The sequence below is a fragment of the Paramisgurnus dabryanus genome, chromosome 11, assembly GCF_030506205.2.
Source record: "Paramisgurnus dabryanus chromosome 11, PD_genome_1.1, whole genome shotgun sequence".
NCBI classification, from domain to species: Eukaryota; Metazoa; Chordata; class Actinopteri; order Cypriniformes; family Cobitidae; genus Paramisgurnus; species Paramisgurnus dabryanus.
In genome coordinates this window covers 4,556,263-4,578,712 of record NC_133347.1, presented here as the reverse complement: position 1 = coordinate 4,578,712, position 22,450 = coordinate 4,556,263, and the positions used below count along the sequence as shown (strand labels likewise).

The 22,450-nt window shown below is 38.1% G+C and overlaps 3 protein-coding genes across 3 annotated transcripts; 1 reads left to right on the top strand and 2 right to left on the bottom strand.

Annotated features, from left to right (window-relative positions):
• Window positions 1-4,636: 4,636 nt before the first annotated feature.
• On the bottom strand, window positions 4,637-14,773 carry cdc45 (CDC45 cell division cycle 45 homolog (S. cerevisiae)). The gene is made up of 18 exons (XM_065247870.1): window positions 14,617-14,773; window positions 14,284-14,343; window positions 13,890-13,982; window positions 13,640-13,777; window positions 13,314-13,472; window positions 13,178-13,236; window positions 13,026-13,074; window positions 12,355-12,416; window positions 12,213-12,263; window positions 11,997-12,116; window positions 11,685-11,816; window positions 10,622-10,720; window positions 10,361-10,522; window positions 10,094-10,232; window positions 7,350-7,433; window positions 7,120-7,238; window positions 6,951-7,027; window positions 4,637-5,174 (listed from the first exon to the last, which is right to left on the bottom strand). Exons 1-18 carry the CDS (start codon window positions 14,665-14,667, stop codon window positions 5,110-5,112), a joined length of 1,719 nt encoding a protein of 572 aa, XP_065103942.1. The 5' UTR covers window positions 14,668-14,773; the 3' UTR covers window positions 4,637-5,109.
• A 256-nt stretch (window positions 14,774-15,029) lies between these two features.
• Window positions 15,030-18,446, top strand: ufd1l (ubiquitin recognition factor in ER associated degradation 1). Its single transcript, XM_065248246.1, has 12 exons — window positions 15,030-15,184; window positions 15,606-15,738; window positions 15,836-15,868; window positions 16,463-16,584; window positions 16,681-16,811; window positions 16,910-16,982; window positions 17,065-17,133; window positions 17,254-17,322; window positions 17,469-17,516; window positions 17,653-17,741; window positions 17,824-17,905; window positions 18,005-18,446. Exons 1-12 carry the CDS (start codon window positions 15,182-15,184, stop codon window positions 18,077-18,079), a joined length of 927 nt encoding a protein of 308 aa, XP_065104318.1. The 5' UTR covers window positions 15,030-15,181; the 3' UTR covers window positions 18,080-18,446.
• Window positions 18,356-22,269, bottom strand: ciao1 (cytosolic iron-sulfur assembly component 1). The gene is made up of 7 exons (XM_065248245.2): window positions 22,008-22,269; window positions 21,465-21,613; window positions 21,124-21,235; window positions 20,839-20,927; window positions 19,910-20,105; window positions 19,745-19,820; window positions 18,356-19,098 (listed from the first exon to the last, which is right to left on the bottom strand). The coding sequence occupies exons 1-7, from the start codon at window positions 22,144-22,146 to the stop codon at window positions 18,864-18,866; spliced, it is 996 nt and encodes a 331-aa protein (XP_065104317.1). The 5' UTR covers window positions 22,147-22,269; the 3' UTR covers window positions 18,356-18,863.
• Window positions 22,270-22,450: the final 181 nt, after the last annotated feature.

Here is a 22,450-nt window from a genome sequence, read left to right as displayed (position 1 = left end):
TACCTCAAATTTCTTCAATGCGTGCACTTAATCTTTATACAGTGGCTCGTGAATGTGTTAGCATTTAGCCTAGCCCCATTCATTCCTCAGGATCCGAACAGGGATGAATTTAGAAGCCACCAAACACTTCCATGTTTTCCATATTTAAAGACTATTACATGAGTAGTTACACGAGTAAGTATGGGGGCACAAAATTAAAGGTTCCCGATTTTTTTAAGTGGATAAAAAATGAGAACTATATTGTATGGCGGAAGAGCACTTAGTTTGCAGCACTTTGACCTCTGGCACATGGTTTTATCCGCTTAAAAAATCACCAAGTTTCATTTTGTGGCACCATACTTACTAGTTTTTAAACATGGAAGTGTTTGGTGGCTTCTCAATTCATCCCTCTTTGGATCCTAAGGAATGAATGGTGCTAGGCTAAATGCTAACACATTCACGACGCACTGTACAAAGATTAAGTGCACGCATTGAAAAAAGATAGGTATGTATTAATTCGTCTAAGTTGAGGTAACAACAACATATTAAAATATTGAAAAACTGTGGTGTTTTCCTTTAAATTATCTGGTGGTTAAACCCAAATGTAATGCTGTCTGTGAAATCCAAGATAAAATCTCATAATCTAATGATGAGATTTGAAGCATGGAAGTTTGATTTCATATTGATTTCAATCTCTGACATGACCTTACTCAGTAAACCTGATTGAAAATACAGCTAAAAACAGCATAAACTAGTGAGTCTCCCAGACTGGTCTGAACTGGTTTAGCAAGCTGGACTAGATGTGTTTCGGTCATTTTTTAAGATGGTCAAGCTGAACTTTTCTGGTGAAGCGTGAAGAACAGGGGCCGGTTGCATAAACAGTTTAGACTAGTCTTACAAGTTAATCATCAATTTTTTTCTTCAAAACTGATCATAGTTTTAAGTCGGCTACATAAAAATGTAACGTGATCTCATTTTAATCCAAAAATTAAGACTGATTAGCCTTAAAGGTGCAGTGTGTAAATTTTAGCAGCATCTAGTGGTGAGGTTGCGAATTGCAACCAACAGCTCAGTCCACTGCTCACCCCTTGCTTTTGAAAAGCATAGAGAAGCTACGGTAGCCGCCGCCGGAAAACATGTCATCGTCGGAGACAACTTAGTAAAAAGTTTGTCCGTTAAGGGCTTCTGTAGAAACATGGTGGCACAAAATGGCGACTTCCACATAAGGGGACCCTCTGTGTATGTAGATAAAAACGTCTCATTTTAAGGTAATAAAAACATAACGTTCATTATAAAAAGGTCTTTATACACCCCTGATAATATGGTTTTGTATATTATTTAGCATTTCTGCCAAGAGATCCTTCTAAAAATTACACACTGCACCTTTAACTTTTATCTTTTTTAACCTAATTGCTAGTTAGTCAGACTAGTACGTAAGACACAGTCTTAACCTAGCAGCAATGTTTATGCAGCCGGCCCCATCCTGACCCACCAGGCTGGGAGGACCATGCACTTTACCAGGCTGGAAGGACCACCTTAAACCAGCAATCCATCTTAAACTGGTTTAAGCTGTTTATTCAATCGAGAAAATTAAAGATATCATGGTTATATTTTCACAAAATGTTCTTTAGGGTGATTTCATGTTAAAAACAGTCGAACACACACACGCACGTACACCCACACCCAGTGTGATATGGCCACACAGAGATGCTCCATTGTTCCTGGTTCTCCAGAGCTGCTAATCCTCATGGGATCAAAGCACTGAAGGGCAAAATGAAACAAAAAACAAACCCAACGCTACAGGCCAGAAAATATTGGTCGAAGAGCTTTACTGTTAGATTTGCTGGTGATCATCACAGTTTTGTAAACAGATGTTTGTATCGTTCTCCTCTAGTGTTTTAACATCACAACAGCAATGCATCTTATATTAAACACAAGCTAACTACAGCATAGTGGATGATCAACCAACCCATCCATTACATACCAGCAAAGCAGCTCAGAGGAAAGAATAACAAGTCTGGTGTTATTAACAGTGTTTGCTGGGGCGTGGTCATCTCTTATTATTGCTTATACTCAAAGATTTGCCTGGTGAACAATGAATCAAGTGAACAAGAAATCCCCCAGATTTTACTGAGACTTGGAAGGGGCTGTCATGACTTTCTTAAGCCCATAAGCCTTTACCTAGCAACCACCTAGCAATGTTTTAGTAGTATGCCCACAATTCCCCAACTACTGCTGTTACTCTGTACACATTCTGTGCAGCGTGATCTTTGAAGCAACTTAGGTTTTGCAAATGTCGTCGTGCACGTTTACGGAGATGACAGAGACGTGAGAAACACAGAGGAGAAAAGAAGGCAGAAACATAAACAGCAGACTCAGGATTTGATAATAACCTACTGTACCATACATAAACAAATCCACCCGGTCATTAGAGAAGAGAGCTCGTCTACATTCCTGTGCTGTCAAGGAAAAATTAGGAATAGTATAGGAAAGGAATAGTTTACCCGGTAAATAAGAATTGTGCATCTATTTACAATTGATGCATTCAGCAGATGCTTTAATCTAAAGCAATTTCAATTGCATTACAAGATTTACCCTGGGATTGCCCATATGGTAAAAAAAATATTTTAGCATAAAAAGTTTATTTCTAATTTTACAACCCAAATAACAATTTTTTTTTCTGGCCAAAATATAAACGTTTGTATAAAATGTCTAACTATGTATAAAATATATGTTCAATTTCTCATTAAACGAATTATCTAATCAACCAATCACATGGCAGTTGCTTCGATGCATTTAGGGGTGTGGTCCTGGTCAAGACAGTCTCCTGAACGCCAAACTGAATGTCAGAATGGGAAAGAAAGTTGATTTAAGCCATTTTGAGCATGACATGGTCGATGGTGCCAGACAGGCCGGTCTGAGTATTTCACAATCTGCTCAGTTACTCAAATTTTCAAGTACAGATATTTCTAGGGTTTACAAAGAATGGTGTAAAAAGGGAAAAACATCCAGTATTCGGCAGTCCTGTGGGCGAAAATGCCTTGTTGATGCTAGAGGTCAGAGGAGAATGGGCCGACTGATTCAAGCTGATAGAAGAGCAACTTTGACTGAAATAACCACTCGTTACAACCGAGGTATGCAGCAAAGCATTTGTGAAGCCACAACACGCACAACCTTGAGGCGGATGGGCTACAACAGCAGAAGACCCCACCGGGTACCACTCATCTCCACTAAATATAGGAAAGAGAGGCTACAATTTGCATGAACTCACCAAAATTGGACAGTTGAAGAGTGGAAAAATGTTGTCTGGTCTGATGAGTCTCGATTTCTGTTGAGACATTCAGATGGTAGAGTCAGAATTTGGTGTAAACCGGATGAGAACATGGATCCATCATGCCTTGTTACCACTGTGCAGGCTGCTGGTGGTGGTGTAATGGTGTGGGAGATGCTTCCTTGGCACACTTTAGGCCCCTTAGTGCCAATTGGGCATCGTTTAAATGCCACAGCCTACCTGAGCATTGTTTCTGACCATGTCCATCCCTTTATGACCACCATGTACCCATCCTCTGATGGCTACTTCCAGCAGGATAATGCACCATGTCACAAAGGTCGAATCATTTTAAATTGGTTTCTTGGGTACACTGTACTAAAATGGCCCCCACAGTCACCAGATCTTAGCCCAATAGAGCATCTTTGGGTTGTGGTGGATTGGAAGCTTCATGCCCTGGATGTGCATCCCACAAATCTCCATCAACTGCAAGATGCTCTCCTATTAATATGGGCCAACATTTCTAAAGAATGCTTTCAGCACCTTGTTGAATCAATGCCACGTAGAATTAAGGCAGTTCTGAAGGCGAAAGGGGGTCAAACACAGTATTAGTATAGTGTTCCTGATAATCCTTTAGGTGAGTGTACAAAAATTGCCAAAAAATATAATAGTGAAAAATACATTTTTGTAAACATTTTTCAAAATATATTTCAGTACATATATTTTTTGGCCATTATTTTAGATATATTTTACATCATATTTGGAAATATTTTTGCTCTAAGCTAAAGAAATATTAGAAAAATATATTTTGTCACCTTGAAAAAACACATGCAAGCAACAATTCACAAAGTTAACCATAAACCTAAAATATGAGGTCTATATTCTTTATTCAGGGAACCCGCTTAAAGACAAAATAAACCTAAATGTGGTAACGTGTCATTTTGGCCAAAATAACTTGTCTAAGTAAAGTTCATCAGTGATTACAAGGTGTTTGGTAATCAGAAAATATGAGCTTGTTTTAGCCTAAACCAAGCTTATCTGAGCTTAGTGTAGACGCCTATTAGACGTCTTTTAAACACAAAATTGCTTGCTGGAACATGAAATCGAAACGGATTTGATTTGCTAATGTATGTATCTGGTCATATAGTGCCTATACATTTAAAACAACCTCCTTTGTTGATGACTGTTCGTATGTTTAATTCTTCTCATCAATCAATTCTCCGTGTCTAAAATAAAGTCCTGACTACATTTCCATAATAAATATCTTGTAAATAAGTCACATTACTAAAGTAGGTTATAATGAAAGATACAGTTAGACGTTCACGCTGACCTTAAAATTCAAATGCTTCACTTTTAACGTTTCCTGGCTTTCAAATTTCCAGTTAAACATTCAAAAGATAATAAAAAGCATTTATTTAAATTCGCATATATATCACACACATAAAAACATAGTAAATTACAGGACACAAAACACTACTAAACCACACAACACAGTAAAATCAAGCCTGTACAGACACACAAACACAGTTTTAGTCTCAGAATTACTGGAAGGAAAGCACATGACCAAAGCACCAGCTGGTCCGAGGTGATGTTGATGTCTTTAGGAAGGTCTCCAGATGGTATAAAAGATGATCTTCTCTAAAGGTATTTGGCACCAAACTGGCTAAAACATGTCAAATGTCACGTTTACACAAGAGGTGTAAAATTCCATTTAAAAACCCAGAGCATGTCTGAGTGGGCATGAATTTCTCTTGAAGTACTGGAATCAGATGAAGATAACTCCTACATACACACACACACCAAGTTGTGTCTACATTTTCTGTGGGCAGTTTAATGATTATTCCCAGCATGCAAGGGGATCTTTATGACAGCAGGGTGATGAGAGCATCCAGAAACTTTCCCCTGTCCTCCATCTTTAGCTCAATAACTGCAGAGAGAGAAAGAGAGAGAGAGAGAGAGATTTAAAACAAAACTTGACTCCTCTTGGCAAAAGGATCTCTACCATAGCTGGGTGTATAACAGTAAACTTGTAAGGGATCACAAATATAATCTTTGTATAACCAATCGCATCCCCACAAAATTTTTAAAAAGGAACAACATTTAGATGAACGATGTTGTGCCCTCAGCAGATCATTTGAAATCCCCATAACCATCAAGAAACCAATTTGAAATGATTTGAGCTTTGTGACATGGTGCATTATCCTGCTGGACGTAGCCATCAAAGGATGGGTACATGGTAGTCATAAAGGGATGGACATGGTCAGAAACAATGCTCAGGTAGGCCGTGGCATTTAAATGATGCCCAACTGGCACTAAGGGGGTCTAAAGTGTGCCAAGGAAACATCCCCCACACCATAACACCACCACCACCAGCCTGCACAATGGTAACAAGGCATGATGGATCCATGTTCTCATTCTGTTTACGCCAAATTCCGACTCTACCATCTGAATGTCTCAACAGAAATCGAGACTCATCAGACCAGGCAACATTTTTCCAGTCTTCAACGGTCCAATTTTGGTGAGCTTGTGCAAATTGTAGCCTCTTTTTCCTATTTGCAGTGTAGATGAGTGGTACCCAGTGGAGTCTTCTGCTGTTGTAGCCCATCCGCCTCAAGGTTGTGCGTGTTGTGGCTTCACAAATGCTTTGCTGCATACCTCGGTTGTAACGAGTGGTTATTACAGTCAAAGTTGCTCTTCTATCAGCTTGAATCAGTCGGCCCATTCTCCTCTGACCTCTAGCATCAACAAAGCATTTTTGCCCACAGGACTGCCGGATACTGGATGTTTTCCCTTTTTACACCATTCTTTGTAAACCCTAGAAATGGTTGTGCATGAAAATCCCAGTAACTGAGCAGATTGTGAAATACTCAGACCGGCCCGTCTGGCACCAACAACCATGTCACGCTCAAAATCACTTAAATCACCTTTCTTTCCCATTCTGACATTCAGTTTGGAGTTCAGGAGATTGTCTTGACCAGGACCACACCCCTAAATGCACTGACGCAACTGCCATGTGATTGGTTGATTAGATAATTGCATTAATGAGAAATTGAACAGGTGTTCCTAATAATCCTTTGTGGTGAGTGTATATAACGTATTTCATATCGTTGCATGTGTCTGTGCTTTAAGCTACAGCTGCACTACATTTACGTGACTGTGTGTTTTGAGGTCTGCCGCATCGCTAAAGGTATTTGCCACCAAACTGTCAGATACCATGAGAAAACTCTCCAGATTCCCACGGACCGGATCATGTCAAACAATTCACCCGGTTTATACTTAAACCAAACCTTTAGGACAAAACCAACTTTCCTTTAAAGCATCACGATTATATAAACAAATACTTTTATAAACACTGGATACAGCAACATTATGGATAGTTAGCATGACAATTAACAGGACTAAAATATAAATTGTGTACTGCTGGACCAATGTGTTTGTAAGGCACCACTGCTTTTTACACGTGTAGCCTATTGTAACACTTGCTAGATAAATGGGTTAAATAAATGCACAGAGTAATTGTGGCATATAATCCTGATTATGACTTTTACCAAAATAATCGTGCTGTAATTGAGCAGCACTACTTATAAGATCTTGAATCATTGTTAATAAAATGCAAGCTCATGGACAGCAGACTGCACTTCTGCCACCTAGTGGTCTGTGTGAGATTATCACCCATGACTGTATAATATGTGCTATAACTTACTGGATGTGTCGAAATGATCGTGTAGAGTTCTGGAGCTGGTGCTCTCAGCGGCCTTCTCAAAAGCCCTACCGAAGAAACTAGAGAAAAAAATGCTCATGTAAACATAGACTGAAGATTTATTATTCATTACAGTAGTAAAGAGGTCAACCCATAAAAAAACTTCAATCACTTTTTCTTGTCGGACGTCTCCGACTCCGGTGGGATTCCCAGGACGATCAGGGTTCCCTTCTCCACATCCAGTGGTGCGGCCATAATCAACGGCAAGATCTTACAGCGTTTATTCCTCGTCTACAAAAAAAAGCAACAAACCAACACACAATGATTTGACCACCACATTATATTTATTGTCATAATGCAACTTTAATAAATATTTAAATTAGCATATTTTTATGTACTTACAGAGCAGACAAAAGCTTTAAGCAGATATTTACAGAGCAGCGTTAAAGCCATAGGTTTGGAAAACAACTTTACGTCCGGCGTTCCCTGCAGAGAGAAATAAAACAAAGAGCATTATATAGGATCTGGTATATGTTGTATGTATGTATGCATGCATGCATGATGCACACTTCTTGTATCCAGTATTTTGCCTTTTAATTACTGAAAACTCATTTTCTTTATTAATATTTTAAAAACAATTGCAGTTTAACATTTCAACAGCCAAATTTTAATAGCTCAACTATGAACATTGCACAAAAAAAAGTGCAAATACCAACACATGTAGAGCTCTTAAACTTATTTTGTTTATAACGGTTTAACTTTCATTAATCGTTACATTTTAAGTATTCACAACATATAGCCAGTCTTCTCCGAATGACTAAAATTGCACTTCATGTTTTTTTTTTATATTTTAAAGATATATAGGGTAAACCGCCTTTCAATTGTACACTACATCCGGACACGACAGTCGGAGTTCGCCCCCTAGTGGCAGTCGTAAAGAAATTTCAGTTTAACCCACGTCAACATGAGAGAAGCTCATTCCAGCGCAAGAGCCGCTAATCTAGAAATGTATTTATAATTATTAAATCTCAGTAATTATTCGTTTTTAAAGGATTCAAGTGTTACTGATAAAGTTAAACAAAAAAGGTCACCTTGCACAAAGCGTTTTAATTGGAACACAGTGAAATACATCACTTCCGGGCGACTAGTCACATGCGGTGCATCCAAAGCTCAAATTGCAGACCTGCCAACCTTGGAAAAATTTTTTGAGTACAGAAGCATCGGCCGAAAGGACAGAACACGGGTTTTTAACATATAATTTAACACATGCACGCGCACATGCACGCACACACACCTCTTGGTAACTTTCAAGGTAAAATTCAAGGTAACATTGCACTTTTTTCCCCATCCTGCCATAATCTGCTTTAAAAATAATTATAAATGTGAATAAAATCATGTTTTACTAAATTTGCCTTATATGGTGATTCATAACATTATTAATGTTAAATACTGTATTCTCCAAAGTTTAGCAAGTCTGCACAAACACTGTTAAAAGTGATATTACTGTTAAATAGTGGGAGATGTTTAACCCACAAATGACATTCTGTTATCATTTACTCAACCTCATATTGTGTCTAACCTTCATGATTTCTTTCTTGAGTGAAACACACACAAATTTTTTTTAGAATTTTTGTTTTTGTTTTTCCCTGACTAGCAAAAAATACAATGAAGTGGGGACCAGACACTGTGGTTATCAACACTCTTTAAAATAACTTGTGTATCACACAATAAAGATACTCATAAATGTTTGGATGGTCTGTTCTGTTATGTAAACTATGACTGAATTACATGTTTTAAGTTAACTATACCTTTAAGACAGTATTTTAGAGTTTACACTGCTTTAAATTCAACCATAACTGTGACAGTAGTGCTGTTAACTGTATGTCTGTCTGTCTGTAATTTATTGTAGCTTTGTTTACAGTGCAGTACAGTACGGCATAGGCACCTATCACGTGGGCGCTCGAGACACGAGATATTTTCCATTTATAAAACTTTATTTGATGTGGTTTGTATATGACGTTTTATTTTATTGACAATTATCAAGAGCGCGTTATTTCAGAACGCATTTAATCCGCTTCACTCGGATGTCAGGTGGATTCCCTTCACTGAGAGTGAACTTTCCGTTTTTATTTGACTAAAACTGGATGCTCTCCCCATGGTAAAATCATTGTACTTTTTCGTAAGCGCTCAACTATAACGTAAATGATGCTCATTTACAAATCAGAAGTAATGTTAGCGCATCTTGCGGTCAAGTGCACGTTATGAAACGGAGCCCGCGCGACCGTCGACTTCAAAGGATTAAGCTAATGCATTATTTCATTATTTGCACATCCACCCTGACCAGTTTACCTTAGCGGGTCAGACGTCTTGACTCTCCGTTGAAAAAGATGGTCAGAAACTGCGGGTGGAGGAAGGAGATCACGCTGGATTTTGTGATTCCATCGATAGCAGACTCTTGTTACTGATTGGCCATACCACTTGTCAATCATCCCCACTTTCTATGTGGTGGATGAGCCCAGTGCTATGATTGGACATATTTTTCTTTTTTCTGTTGCTTCTTTTGAGTACTTCGCGCGGCAAAGGGCGTCATCAGGTTTTTGCGTAGTTTAGAGTGACAAATCGTACCACCGTACTTTGAGGTCAAAATGAGTACCTGCTACGCAAAATGCGTACAGGTTGGCAGGTCTGCAAATTGCATCGGATAATTACACACCCGCAGATGGATGGCACCCCACGCAGCCCCTTTCCGACTCTCCTCCCGGTTTTTCGGTCTTCATTCATCACGTACAGCGGAAAGGTAAAAGTAACCACGCTGAATTTAAATCACACAAAGATGACCGGCGGGCCGGTTAAAGATAATTCATCCTAAAGATGCATTTGGCCCGCCAGTTGACTAGCCCTGCTTTAAAGGATGATTAACGTATAGGTGATGTACACATTGGTTACTGTTTGGTTTTGATTAGACTTTAGTCCTAAGCACGATTTATAGGAAATTCATTCATGTTGTTTCCTTGTCCATCTTTGGAGTCTGTGTTTAATTGTTTCTTCAAATCTGAAGACTTGTGTTCATCTTTAAAATTCATTTGTCTGTATATAGTCAGTGTAATCGTATGATCATGTAAGCTATAGAGATTTTAAATTCAGACCTCCATTAGGTGACAGTAGAGGAAGGGTCCCTGTGACAATATGAGGTTTGTGCAGATACAGCTCGCCACGGTCTGCTGAATTGCCTTTAACTTTTTCTTGGCCAGATCAATGCCTTGATGTAGCCGTTCCAGGTTACTCCTGCAGAACAGGAAAAGGGTAAAATCCTAAATTTAAAATCCTAAAGAGTTACAATGCAACTTTTGTCAGTGCTCATGTAGCTCATTTAACAGATTATTGAAATAGCAATGCAAGTCATAGGTTCATACCTGGACAGGCAGTCGAGAGCTTTGATGAAGTTGTCAGTTGACGTTTCGTCCTTCTCTACGTTCTCCAGAAGGGCGCCAGCAGCGTGAACCACATCACTGGCCAGGAAGCGATTCTTAAAGCCAAAGTGAACGCCGAATGTCTGGACACGAATGTCTTTCATGCTGAAGATAAATAAATGATTTAACACATTTGTAAAAAAAAAGTAATCAAACTTTGACTGACTAACACATAAATGAAATGTTTACGTGACTCTCTCCTACCCAAACTTATTGGCCGATTCCTCGATGACCTCACGCAGGTTCTCTTTGATCGTCATGTCCATGGAGTTAAACTTCTGTCGCACCTGTTTGAGTGGAAGACTGGAGGAGAAACATTTATTAAAAATCTGATCATTTAAGCCTGATCAAATGAATGACACTGCAAAATAGCTTGAAAAGATACAGTAATGAATGCAGTTACATACAATTAATGAATTATACATTTTTAGTAGACAACAGGCTTTATGCCCAGCTGCACTACTTCCTGAACTTCAGCCAGCTCCTTGTTTCCTGTCTTCCATTATTGGATAAACTGATAAATCCAGGTGTGTCTGATTTTTGTTGTTGTGACTACTGAGGTCAGGCACACCTGGATGAATCAGTTTGTCCAATAATGGCAGACAGGAAACAAGGAGCTGGCTGGGCATAAAGCCCACTGCTTACCGCACATCTATATTTCAACAGTGCCTTTATTAATTTATTTTGTTAAAGCCACAATACCAAAGTTTTTTGTGATGAAATACCCAAAAACCACTTGCAAATATTGATATTTTTCTTACACAATCGCATCGATTACCCGCAGAAAACCTTTATTAACCCCTTGGAGCCGTATGCATTACTTCTGTGAAGGATGAATTAACTTTTTCTATTTGGCTAGAGTATCCCTTTAACTCTTTCCTCTATATTAGTTCTCTTTTATCACTTCTCAAATATGGGTAAGTTTCTTCAAAAACACCAAAAAGCTGAGATAATTAAATTTTTGTGAGGATTCAGAGCATACACGAACATGCAGCTGCTTGCCCTAGGGCGATACTTCCGGGTTTTATAAGTTGCAGTATTGCGGAAAGCCAGATATACTCGTCATTGGCAGGAAAGCATTTTCTCTTAATTGACGAGTTAACTCAATGGCAGCGAAAGAGTTAACACTTTGACACCACCACAAGAACTACTACTTATGTATCACATTACTTTAAGTAAAAGAAAGGTGCTTACATCAACAAATGAGCAAATATCTTTTAAGGAAATGTGCAGTAAGAGCAGGAGAATAGAAGACTGGTGCGCTCACCCCATATCTGCCAGAAACTCTTGAAGTTTCTTTTGACCATTGATGGACCAAAGTTTGAAGTTGCAGGAGGTGTAACAAGAGTTACAAATGCTCTCATACAGTGACCAGTGCTGGTACAACACCAACCTCAGACTGACGGACGGACCCGGTCAAGGCTCAAACATAGACACTAACTATTTTTTTGACAGAGCAGTATGCAGTATGCATAACATGTGCAGTATAGGTACCATGTTATAGGAAATGAAGGAAAATTTATTTTAACTGTAACGCAACCATTCCCTAACACATGCAACAGCAACGCTTTAAGGATACTCGTATTCAAAAGAGATCCTCATACAGTCGATGGAGAGCGAGTTCTCCTCATCCTCATTTCTGTGGTTGTGACGGGACACATGGCGCTGAAGAGTAGCGATGTCGGTCACATACTTCATACTACATGACAAACACACATACAACTGGTGTTACATCACACAGGATTAAATGTTATTGGAAAGTCTGAGACATTTGAGAAACGTATGAGATTCTTACTGCGGTATTTTATCATGAACCCACTGATCAGTCAGACCAATAACACTCCACCTGTCAATCAAACAGTCAAAGCTTATTTTAAAACACACGCACATGTCATTTTCTGTAACTATTAGAGTTTTAAAAAAAGTATAAAGCTCACCACAACATGTCTTTGGTGTCCTTAGACATGACCCAAGCCAGTTCGAACATCAGCAGTGCTGCCTATAGAGTAATAAACAAAACATCACCCATCATAGACACTGAACAATTATTCATTTTATAGTTAATGATATAAGTGCCCTTTAAAGGCACTCTTATGCAAAATCCACTTTTACAAGGTGTAAAGAGAGAAATGCATGTTGGTAGTTGTCAACAAAAATATTTACCCACTTCTTTTTTATCTCTCATTAGATTGTCTTGTTAATGTGACATCACAATGATAAAGCCCCACCCACAGTCCCTGACTGACAGTCTTGCATTACTATAGTTTCCACCCTCAGCCCATCTCTCAATATTGAGATACTATTGTCTCAGACTGTATACACAGGAATTAGATCCATTTTTACCAAAAGTGCCTACTGTCTGTTGGTAAGGAAGTGAGGAGCAGCAGCTCATTTGCATTTAAAGGTACAGACACGTTTATGCACCCACCTAAATATGGGGCATTTTGGAAATGCTATAATATATAATCTTTGGGGTTTTTTGAGCTAAAACTTCACATACACATTCTGGGCACACTTTAATAAGCCATTTCCAAGAATAACCATAAATACTGAGATATAATAATAAAAATAATATGTCAAGCCCATATTGTCAAACACTGTGACTTACTGATGTTCCATGAAACTCATACTGCTCGTAGTCAAACAGAATCTCTCTCCTGCAAACATACAGAGACTCTTTAGGATTTACTACACAAAATACATGAAAATATTGGTCATGTTATTACAGAATGAAGATTATGAAACGTATTCATAAACAACCTGCGTGCTTCCCATTCACGCCTGGCTCGCTGCCGCTCGATTCGTCTCTCCAAAGCCCCCTAAAACAATAAACAAGCATTTAAATGAGAAAATATTAAACTTAGTGACTCAAAATGTGTGTGAAATAAAATCATACTTCATCAAAACGCCTCCGTTTCCCAGAAGGCTCTGCGCTTCCATCGCTCTCATTTCCAGAATCGTCTCCATCACCTTCTTCATCGTCCTCATCATCGCGGAAGATGTCATCATAAGGCGGGACTCCAAGATCATCATCTTGTTTTATCAAAAGCTTAATCTGATGATGAACAACGCAAGTGTATTTTACTTTTATAGGTCATTCAAAAAATTTGCAATAGGACAGAGCACAAATAAGGGGAGAAAAATGGATAAACTAAATATATCCGAGTATTTTCTCATTTTTTTCTATTTGGATCATTTCCAAGTGTGAATGCTTGTCCGTACCTGAGTGTCATTGTAAACGTTGACTACATCTACAGGTCTATGGGTATCACAGATGAAGAAAACGGTGTCTTCCTCAGGCTGAAGGGTCTCCAGCAGGTCCACATTTGCCCCACAGTTTATCAAAACAAAATACTGATACTAGAAACATAAAAAAGACACAAATATAAATACTTTTAAGATTTGATCTGAATGTTCAATTGCAATAGCAATGCATACAGGGCACCTGTATAACTGAATTATTTTGATGTACCTGCTCTTTATGCTCCAGAAAAGCAGTACCCAGGTCCTGCCATCCTGCGACAGGGATCAGTGTGTACTGGACGTGATCACAATGAAACAGAGCCTAGATTGAACCGACAGAGAAATATGGGTAAACTGATGAGTGGCATTATAAGATGGCCAATGGATAATATCATTTTAATAATAAAAGCTAATAATATCTAATAAACAGGGTGACATATTGCCAATGATATGTAGTATAACCAATTTCTAGTTTATACAGTTTCAGCTGATGTATCAGTCACTTATTGTATCTTATCTTATGTATATCCTCAATAGTGCATCACCTGGATGTTTCAGCACTTTATAAAGGAAGTCTAAATACACAGATATACACCTGCAGTACATGCAGATTAGGGACTAACCTGCAAAATTTTACAGGCACAAAGGGCATCAATATCTGCGGACACCAGCAGAGCCACTCTCTACATGTGAAAGAGTCAAAATAAATACGTCAATATAAATCATATCTATTACGGAAGCCTAAAAAAGCTTTACAATGAAACGAAATAAATTCAGGTTCATCACTTGTACATTACAAATTAATACATACATCATAGCACATAATTACAAATTGTAATTTAATGATAATAACAATAGAATAGCATTAGCATTTTAGTTAAAAACAATAATATCGTTTGGCCCGAAAAGGCTCCCAGCAACAACACACGACACGAGCAAAAACATTCAATACTCGCCTGATTAACGACGACATCATAAAATTCCTTTCGAATATCTGTAACAAACATATTAAAATATAAGCTTACAAACTTTAAACATATAAAACGATCACTACACCGTCAGCTCTCGCTGTAAAATACAGCAGTTGTTGTTTAAAACTCAGATTTCCGTGTTTGATCCGTGGCGCCAAAATTGCTCTTGTAGAAATAACCAATAGAATAACGAGTTACAGTGACAAGTAGCCATGCTATCCAATGGCGTTTGTGCAGAGGCGGGCCTTCTCACCGTCCTCGGTATAAATAAACGGAATTAAAATTGTTTTTACATTTTCGTATAAATACGGCAAATGTACCTAACAAATAATAACAAAAAATATTATTATTCTGTATTTAAGCGTTTTTTTGCGATTAGGTCTGTACGCTACGCAAAACGGAGAGACGTGATTGGCTAAAGCGTTTGTTGTGTTTTTGCGTCACGTCCTGCACTTGCACCACTTCACAGTGAAAGGAAAGCTGTTGTTGAGTTGTTCACTGTTGTTTTATTATTGCCGCGGTGCTGCTGTCAAGCATATAAACAACTAACATGGTGTGTAATCAATGTTAAATTATTGCTATATTTGAGTTTTAACATCATATGTCTTTTATAGTTCGTGTTAAAACTGGTAATGCTAAGCTAAGAGGAGTAGATAGCTGCACTGTCATTGTTAGCAGGAATTGCCATGGATTGTTTTCTTATTTGTTTATTTCTTGAATTTAAATTAGTTTATTCATCAGATTCTTCTATTTAATAGACATACAGAGAGGAATAACAAAAGCAGATGTTGTTTATCTTATGGACACAACAGTGACAACATGCGATTTATTATTATTGTTGTTAATTCACCTTACAGTCTTGCCTAAATCTATTTAAATATTAAATATGTCTGCCTGTCTATCTAACAGTTTGAGATACATTACAATGTTATATTTAAAACATGTCTTGTGTTTTGATTGTATTGCTCCATCAGTTCTCATTCAACATGTTTGAGCCCCACGTGGGTCGGGTCTTCCAGAACCGTTTCTCTACACAGTACCGCTGTTACTCTGTGTCCATGCTGGCAGGGCCCAATGACCGCTCAGATGTGGAGAAAGGAGGAAAAAGTAGGTTGTGGTCTAAAGCATGTGAAGGTTTTATCTATAAAAGCTATTTATTTATCAAAGCCGGTTCTTTAATTAAAGTTATTTTGTGTATTTTCAGTTATAATGCCTCCTTCTGCTCTGGACCAGCTCAGTAAGTCTGCTGTGTTGCATTAAAGTTAATCTAAAAATGAAAATACTCCCCCTCAAGTTGTTACAAAACTGTATGAATGTCTTTGTTTACAAATTAAAATATTTTGAATCTTTTTTTGCCAAGAAGTAGATCAGGGGCACCATTGACTTCCATAATACTACATAAGTCAATAGTGTCCCTGATTTATTTGGTTAATATACAACAAACATATTTAATAAAGCTTTTAGGTAAAATTAACCAGTAAGTGGGTGGAGCTTTATCAGTGTGATGTCACATTTACAGGATAATCAAAACAGCATGTCTAATGAGACTGCTCTGGTTTACAGGGGATTTAAAAAAAAGAGGAGAGGGTGGATTATTTTTATCGTATGGTGGTTGTGTTCACACACTGCAACACACATTTATGTCCTAACACCTTGTAAAAGTAGATTTTGCATAAAAGGTGCCCTTTAAATATTTTCATTTGTATTCAACAGAACTAAGACATTTATTCAAGCAAATGATGACAGAATTTAAATTTTTGGCTCAACTATACATTAAAACATTTGATCATATATTCCCGTGTGTTCATTTAATCTGTATTTTCCATTTCAGGTAGACTTAACATCACATACCCTATGCTGTTCAAACTCACCAACAAGAATTCAGACAGAATGACTCACTGTGGAGTTCTGGAGTTTGTCGCAGATGAAGGCATCTGTTATCTCCCCCACTGGGTATAAACCTTTATTATTTATAAACCATTACCAGATTCTTGACCAAAATCTTTAGGGTTCTCAAACAGCAGTAATGATTATGTTTGATTTTATCAGATGATGCAGAACTTGTTGTTGGAGGAGGGTGGTTTGGTCCAAGTGGAAAGCGTCAATCTCATGGTGGCCACATACTCCAAATTTCAGCCGCAGAGTCCAGACTTCCTTGATATCACAAACCCCAAAGCTGTGTAAGTCAAAACGACATGGAAAAACGTTTCTTAACGGCTCATATCTGAATCTGTATGTGCATATCGATTAAGATTTTATCTGATATTTGTTTTTAAAGGTTGGAAAATGCATTGAGGAATTTTGCCTGTTTGACCAAAGGAGATGTGATCGCTATCAACTATAATGAAAAGGTGAATGTTATGGATTTACACACTGTAGTAATTTCCATATTTCTGAATAACTTCTCATTATTCTATACTCATTATTTTTCAGATCTACGAATTACGGGTCATGGAGACCAAACCGGACAAGGCTGTGTCCATCATTGAGTGTGATATGAACGTAGGGCTATTTCTTTTCTACACTGTTTACGTACCATCTTGTTGCATCTGTTCAGTATATTTACTGTTAACTCATTTTCATTTATTATCCCTCATTATTAAACAATTTTGTTCCCATCAGGTTGACTTTGATGCTCCCCTTGGTTATAAAGAACCAGAGAGACACATGCCGCATCGTGAAGAACCAGCTGTATGTTCTGACTACAACCAGTCATTTTTAACTAATTATATGTGACCCTGCTTGTAAAAACCCAGCTAAAGTAATTTTATGTTTTTTACATAAATGTAGAAATGATTTACACGTGTTTACGGTATATTTTTCTGACTCTGTTGCAGGAGGAGGAAACAGATCCCAGTAACTATGAGATGGACTTGGGCTTCAGAGTACGTCACACTTATTGTCAAATCAGATGATGTTATTTTGTTAAATATATTTATAGTGGTTATGAAATTCGATTTTATCTTGACACGTAACCATTTAGAATAATACCTCAATGTCTCCATTGATTTCTCTCCACAGGCGTTTACAGGCTCTGGAAATCGTCTAGACGGAAAGAAAAAAGGCATTGAGCCCAGTCCAGCACCCATTGATCCTAACGACATCAAACGGTACCAGCTTTAGTTAAACTTTTATGACAGTTTGCCACAATCTAGCATGTGCATTTCTCAAATTTTTTTTTTCTCCATGCAGTGGAATTCCAAACTATGATTTTAAAATGGGAAAGCTCACCTTCATTCGTAACTCCAGACAACAGCCACGCAGAACAGAGATGGTAAGTCATATGATAAGAGAAATACATTTGCAAGAGTTATAACATAGTCAGTTAAAATAGTGAATATCTTCCTGATTTTAATTGTATTTTTGTGTCCAGGATGAATCTGCCAGTAACTTCATTGCATTTTCTGGTGAAGGACAGTCTCTGCGAAAGAAAGGCCGAAAACCCTGAACACACATCACTAAACTTAACAACTGTTTTTGAATAACCATGTAAAAAAGTGAAATACTCAAGATGGACTGTTGTTTGATGACATACACCTGGATTTTCATATGGACCTTAATTTTACAGCATTTTTGAAAAAAAAAAGTGTTAGAAACTTTATTTTGCAACTGGCTTGACAGATGCATCTCTTTCAGGGTTTTCAAGATTTTAGGAAATGACCAGACCTGTTCTCTTTATTATTTCTATGCATATTTCTCCAAATAATTTAAATAAAGATTACCCTACAATTTATCCGACTTTTTATTTTCAGTTTTTGCCATTCGTACATGTAAAGTGCTGTTATTGTAATAAAAACATACTTGTTTGAAGTCTTTTTTCAGTTGGTTTACTCATTAATAAAGAGAAAGAATTCCCTACAGAAATTAACAGCTGCCAGATGATGTTTTTTGACATGGTAATAAAGAGGACAATATTTATTAAGATTTTTTTCTGCTTTAGTTTTCAGTTAAAGAAATATAATATCCATAAGTCTTAAGGCAAACACTGCAGGTTTTTTGAGCAACATTAAAATGGTTAACAATAATATTACAACCGAACCTGTCCCAAACAAACAATGACTGAAACATTAACATAACAGTTGCAGAAAATGTGTAAAAATTTTCAGTCTGTTGTCATTTATTGGAAAAAATAAACCAAAAGCAGACTTCTCTACAGTCCAGAATAAAATGTTGTTCCCCATTTTGATTTACACCACAGCATTTTAAAATTCAGTGCTGCTTCATTCACCGGCTCATGTGTCAGCGCTGTACTTCCAGAATGCAAGATCTCCATCATCGCTGCAGGTCGCAAGCAGTCCCGCCTCCTTTGGATTCCAGGCCACACAGTTGACATCCTGACTATGAGCTTTGGGAACGTGTGCAGACAGCAGGAAGATGGGCTCCTCGGGGTCAGCCGTGAGATCTTCTTCAAACACACGGACTCCATCATCACCACATGCTGTGGCCATTGCCCCGGTCATACGACACCTTGACATTAAAGTAAACATATAAAAAAAAATTACAAATTCCTAGCAATGGATTTGTGTTGGATAAAAAAATTGCATTTGGCAATTAAAGGGCACATATTACGCCTATTTTTAGAAGATGTAATACAAGGTTTCAAATGTGCCCAGCAGTTTCAGCTCAAAATAACTCGCTGATCATTATTATAGCATGTCAAAAATTGTGTGGGAGCAAATAAAGGGCTGTTTTCATTGCTTCATGCTCCCCACTCTCTTACCAACAGATAGTGAGCTCTTTTGGTTAAAATAGATCTTATTCTTGTAAATACAATCTGGTACAATAGTGTTTTTAGCCGCATTAGCCCTACGGCATGCTAACAAACACATTTAGAAAAGTGGCTGTGGGCGGTGCTTTATCAGTGTGACATCATATTAACAAGAGAATCAAAACATGTCTAATAAGACTGCTTTTTTAATTCTAGGGTGGTTATGTTGTGCCAACACACATTTATGTCCAATATAATATGTATAATATATATGCCCTTTAAAGCAACATTGTTTAGGGCAGGCTGTCTGCTCTCTAAGCCTCAGCATTGGTCGACAACTTTTAAAGACACGTTTGCACATACAGAATGCACATATACACAAAGTAATTTGTATTTTTTTCTTACCATGCAATATCATAAACCGTTCTCCCGTGGAATCCAGACAAAGTACAAACACACTTCCAGGACTCATCTGCTGAACCTGCAACATCACCACCGATACAGATTACTTTCAAAAGAGGACTACATAATCGTAAACCTAAACAATCATATAAAAGTCAATGCTCTTACCATCTCCAGATGTGGATTCCTTCCAGATCTTCACAGTTCGGTCGTCACTACAAGAAGCCAATCTGTGTCCCTCGGGATCAAAGGCCAGACTCCAGACAGTTGACGCGTGTCCCTCTAATGTGGCTCTACACACCCAGTCGTCATCTTCCTCTTTATAAATACACACCTTGTTGTCGTAACTGGCCGAAGCAAGAAGCTGCAAAAGCAGAGTTTCAGTCATTGTGTCAAGTTATGAAGGCGTTTTTACATGCAGCTGATAATTATGACTTATAGCTGCATCCCAATTCGAAGGTCTTTGACTGCATCAAAGCTGCGCGACTGAAGGTTGGTATGATCGTCTCAATTCGATGGCTTCTTAAAATGCAGACTCAAAATGCATCTGTATTTCCCCATGCTGTATGGAAGAAAACGAATTGATGCTTTATAGCCTTGGCTATCCCAAGAATCACTGCGTGTCCCCTTAAAAAGTCCCTGTCACTGTTTTAATATTATAAATGATGTTGTGTATTAATATCATTGTTGCAATACTATGCGTGTTGCATTGTACTTTTGGATATTTCTAAGGTTGGTTCATTTGTTGGGGTAGTTTAATCTACAACCATTTGTCATATTATCCAAAATAAAGCAAAAAATTCTAGATCCATATTTGTCTTAAAAAGGCAGAAGCGACTTTGGTGTGTCCCACTAACAGGTGTGGTGGCCAGGAACAGCAGGTGATGTAACAGACAGAAATAATACTCCATAAGCTAGAGCGTCTCATTTCGAATCGCTTTGTGAACTTCGGAGGCCGTGTCCTTCAAAGACCGAGTCCTTGCCTTTAAAGTCTGTGCCCTTCGCACTGGGATGCAGCTAATAATAGTTGTCAGTATGAGAACATCAGGTACCTAATGTAAAAAATATCGATAAATAAAGACACATAAAGCTTGTACCTCCTGTGTCGGGTGCCAAACAACATGCTTCACGTCCTGTGTGTGTGAATTCACGACACTTACACACTCATACTCGTCCTCTTCATCCACTGGATGAAAAAAAAAGTTATTTTATTAATCCATGCTTTTTGTGCTAAAAACAAAAAAGACGCTGGTTACTATATTACAAAATGTCTTGTCATTCACCTACATAAATAAATGCAAATGTAACTGAATAAATCACCATTATATGTTATTTTGTGTTTGATGAAATAAAGTTAAATGAGTTGCTTGAAGCATACGCACCTTCCCAGATCCACACACTTTTGTCTCGGCTGCAGGTGGCCAGTAAGTTTCCAGATGGAGCCCAAGCCACACACTTCACCTCATTCTCATGGCCTTCCAACACTGTCAGGGACTGTAAACAGATATGACAGTCATGTCAGACTGACAGAAAGTTTACATTGATGCATTTGCAAGACGCGTTTATCCATATCGCCTTACAGTGCATCACAAAGTAGAAATTTTTTATCAATATGCACGTTTCCTGGGTACAAACCCACAATATTTTGTGCTGGTAATCCAATGCTCTACCACTTAGCTAGTGGTCAGTAGTCAAAAATGATGCAGTTGATGTAATAACAAACCTCAAAATCGTCATTGGTCTTTTTCCAGATGCATGTAGTTGCATCAAAGCTGGCTGATGCCAGATATTTGCCGCAGGGAGACCAGGCCACCTTTCTGACCGTCCGTTGGTGTCCATCAGCCAGAACACACTTACACACCCAATTGTCACCTGAGACACACACAGTTACACATCTTTTATACATGGATAGGACTGAACTTAGTTAGTTTAGTCTGAAAAGGTTTAATTGTTGCATACACATATTAAAGCTTCATAGTATGGTGGTATCCTGGTTTCTGTGAGGGTGCAACATGATAATACCGTGGTCATTCCCCATATACTACAGTACTAAGTTATTGCCCTATTTATATGCCATGGAATTGACGTGGTTCTCCAATGTATTTTTTTATGGAATAAAAAATCTAAATATCGAGATAAAACGTCCATAAGATTATAGTATCACCTTAAAACAAGTCGAGTACTACCATAGGACATGTTCTTATTAAAAACATGGTTGCACTTACAAGTCTAATAATGAGGTGAATGTGTTAAACGTATATTTTACCTTCTTTACCCCATACTCGTATCGCCCGATCCCCCCCGCATGACGCCAGGAGCGTGCCCGCGGGGTTCCACGCGACATACCAGCAGCGCGCGTCCGGGTGCGCACTCACCCTGTGCAGTAGCTCTAGTGTGGACTTCATTTCAATACGACACTGTGATATAAATAATTATTTGACATAAAATGCGCTGTCTGTACCACTTTCCTCTCTCTGATGTGCTTATCAGATCCTGTCAACTTCCTGTTGTCTTCTTCAGCGATTACTGATCATGATTCAAATGTCAACAGCGCCTCCATCAGGACCGCAACGAAAATACACAGGAATACGACAAGAGGAAAAGAAGAAAATAAAATTAATGTAAAAACAAAAAGTTTATATTATTGGAGATGGATGGGTTCGTGGCGGGTCACCTTTCTGTTTTTGTTTTACTTTAAAATAAACTCTG

Bases quoted from the DNA above. Each gene is read 5' to 3' on its own strand.
- cdc45 (XM_065247870.1), bottom strand. From the start codon at position 14,667: ATGTTTGTTACAGATATTCGAAAGGAATTTTATGATGTCGTCGTTAAT. The intron at 13,983-14,283 runs GTTAGTCCCTAA...GGTTCAATCTAG, and splicing joins GTGCCTGTAAAATTTTGCAG to GCTCTGTTTCATTGTGATCA. The intron at 13,473-13,639 runs GTACGGACAAGC...GTTCATCATCAG, and splicing joins ACGTTTACAATGACACTCAG to ATTAAGCTTTTGATAAAACA.
- ciao1 (XM_065248245.2), bottom strand. From the start codon at position 22,146: ATGAAGTCCACACTAGAGCTACTGCACAGGGTGAGTGCGCACCCGGAC. The intron at 19,821-19,909 runs GTAAGAGCATTG...GTGATGTTGCAG, and splicing joins GGAATCCACATCTGGAGATG to GTTCAGCAGATGAGTCCTGG. The intron at 19,099-19,744 runs GTAAGAAAAAAA...TTTAATGTCAAG, and splicing joins ACGGTTTATGATATTGCATG to GTGTCGTATGACCGGGGCAA.
- ufd1l (XM_065248246.1), top strand. The intron at 16,585-16,680 runs GTATAAACCTTT...TGATTTTATCAG, and splicing joins TCTGTTATCTCCCCCACTGG to ATGATGCAGAACTTGTTGTT. The intron at 16,812-16,909 runs GTAAGTCAAAAC...TTGTTTTTAAAG, and splicing joins ATCACAAACCCCAAAGCTGT to GTTGGAAAATGCATTGAGGA.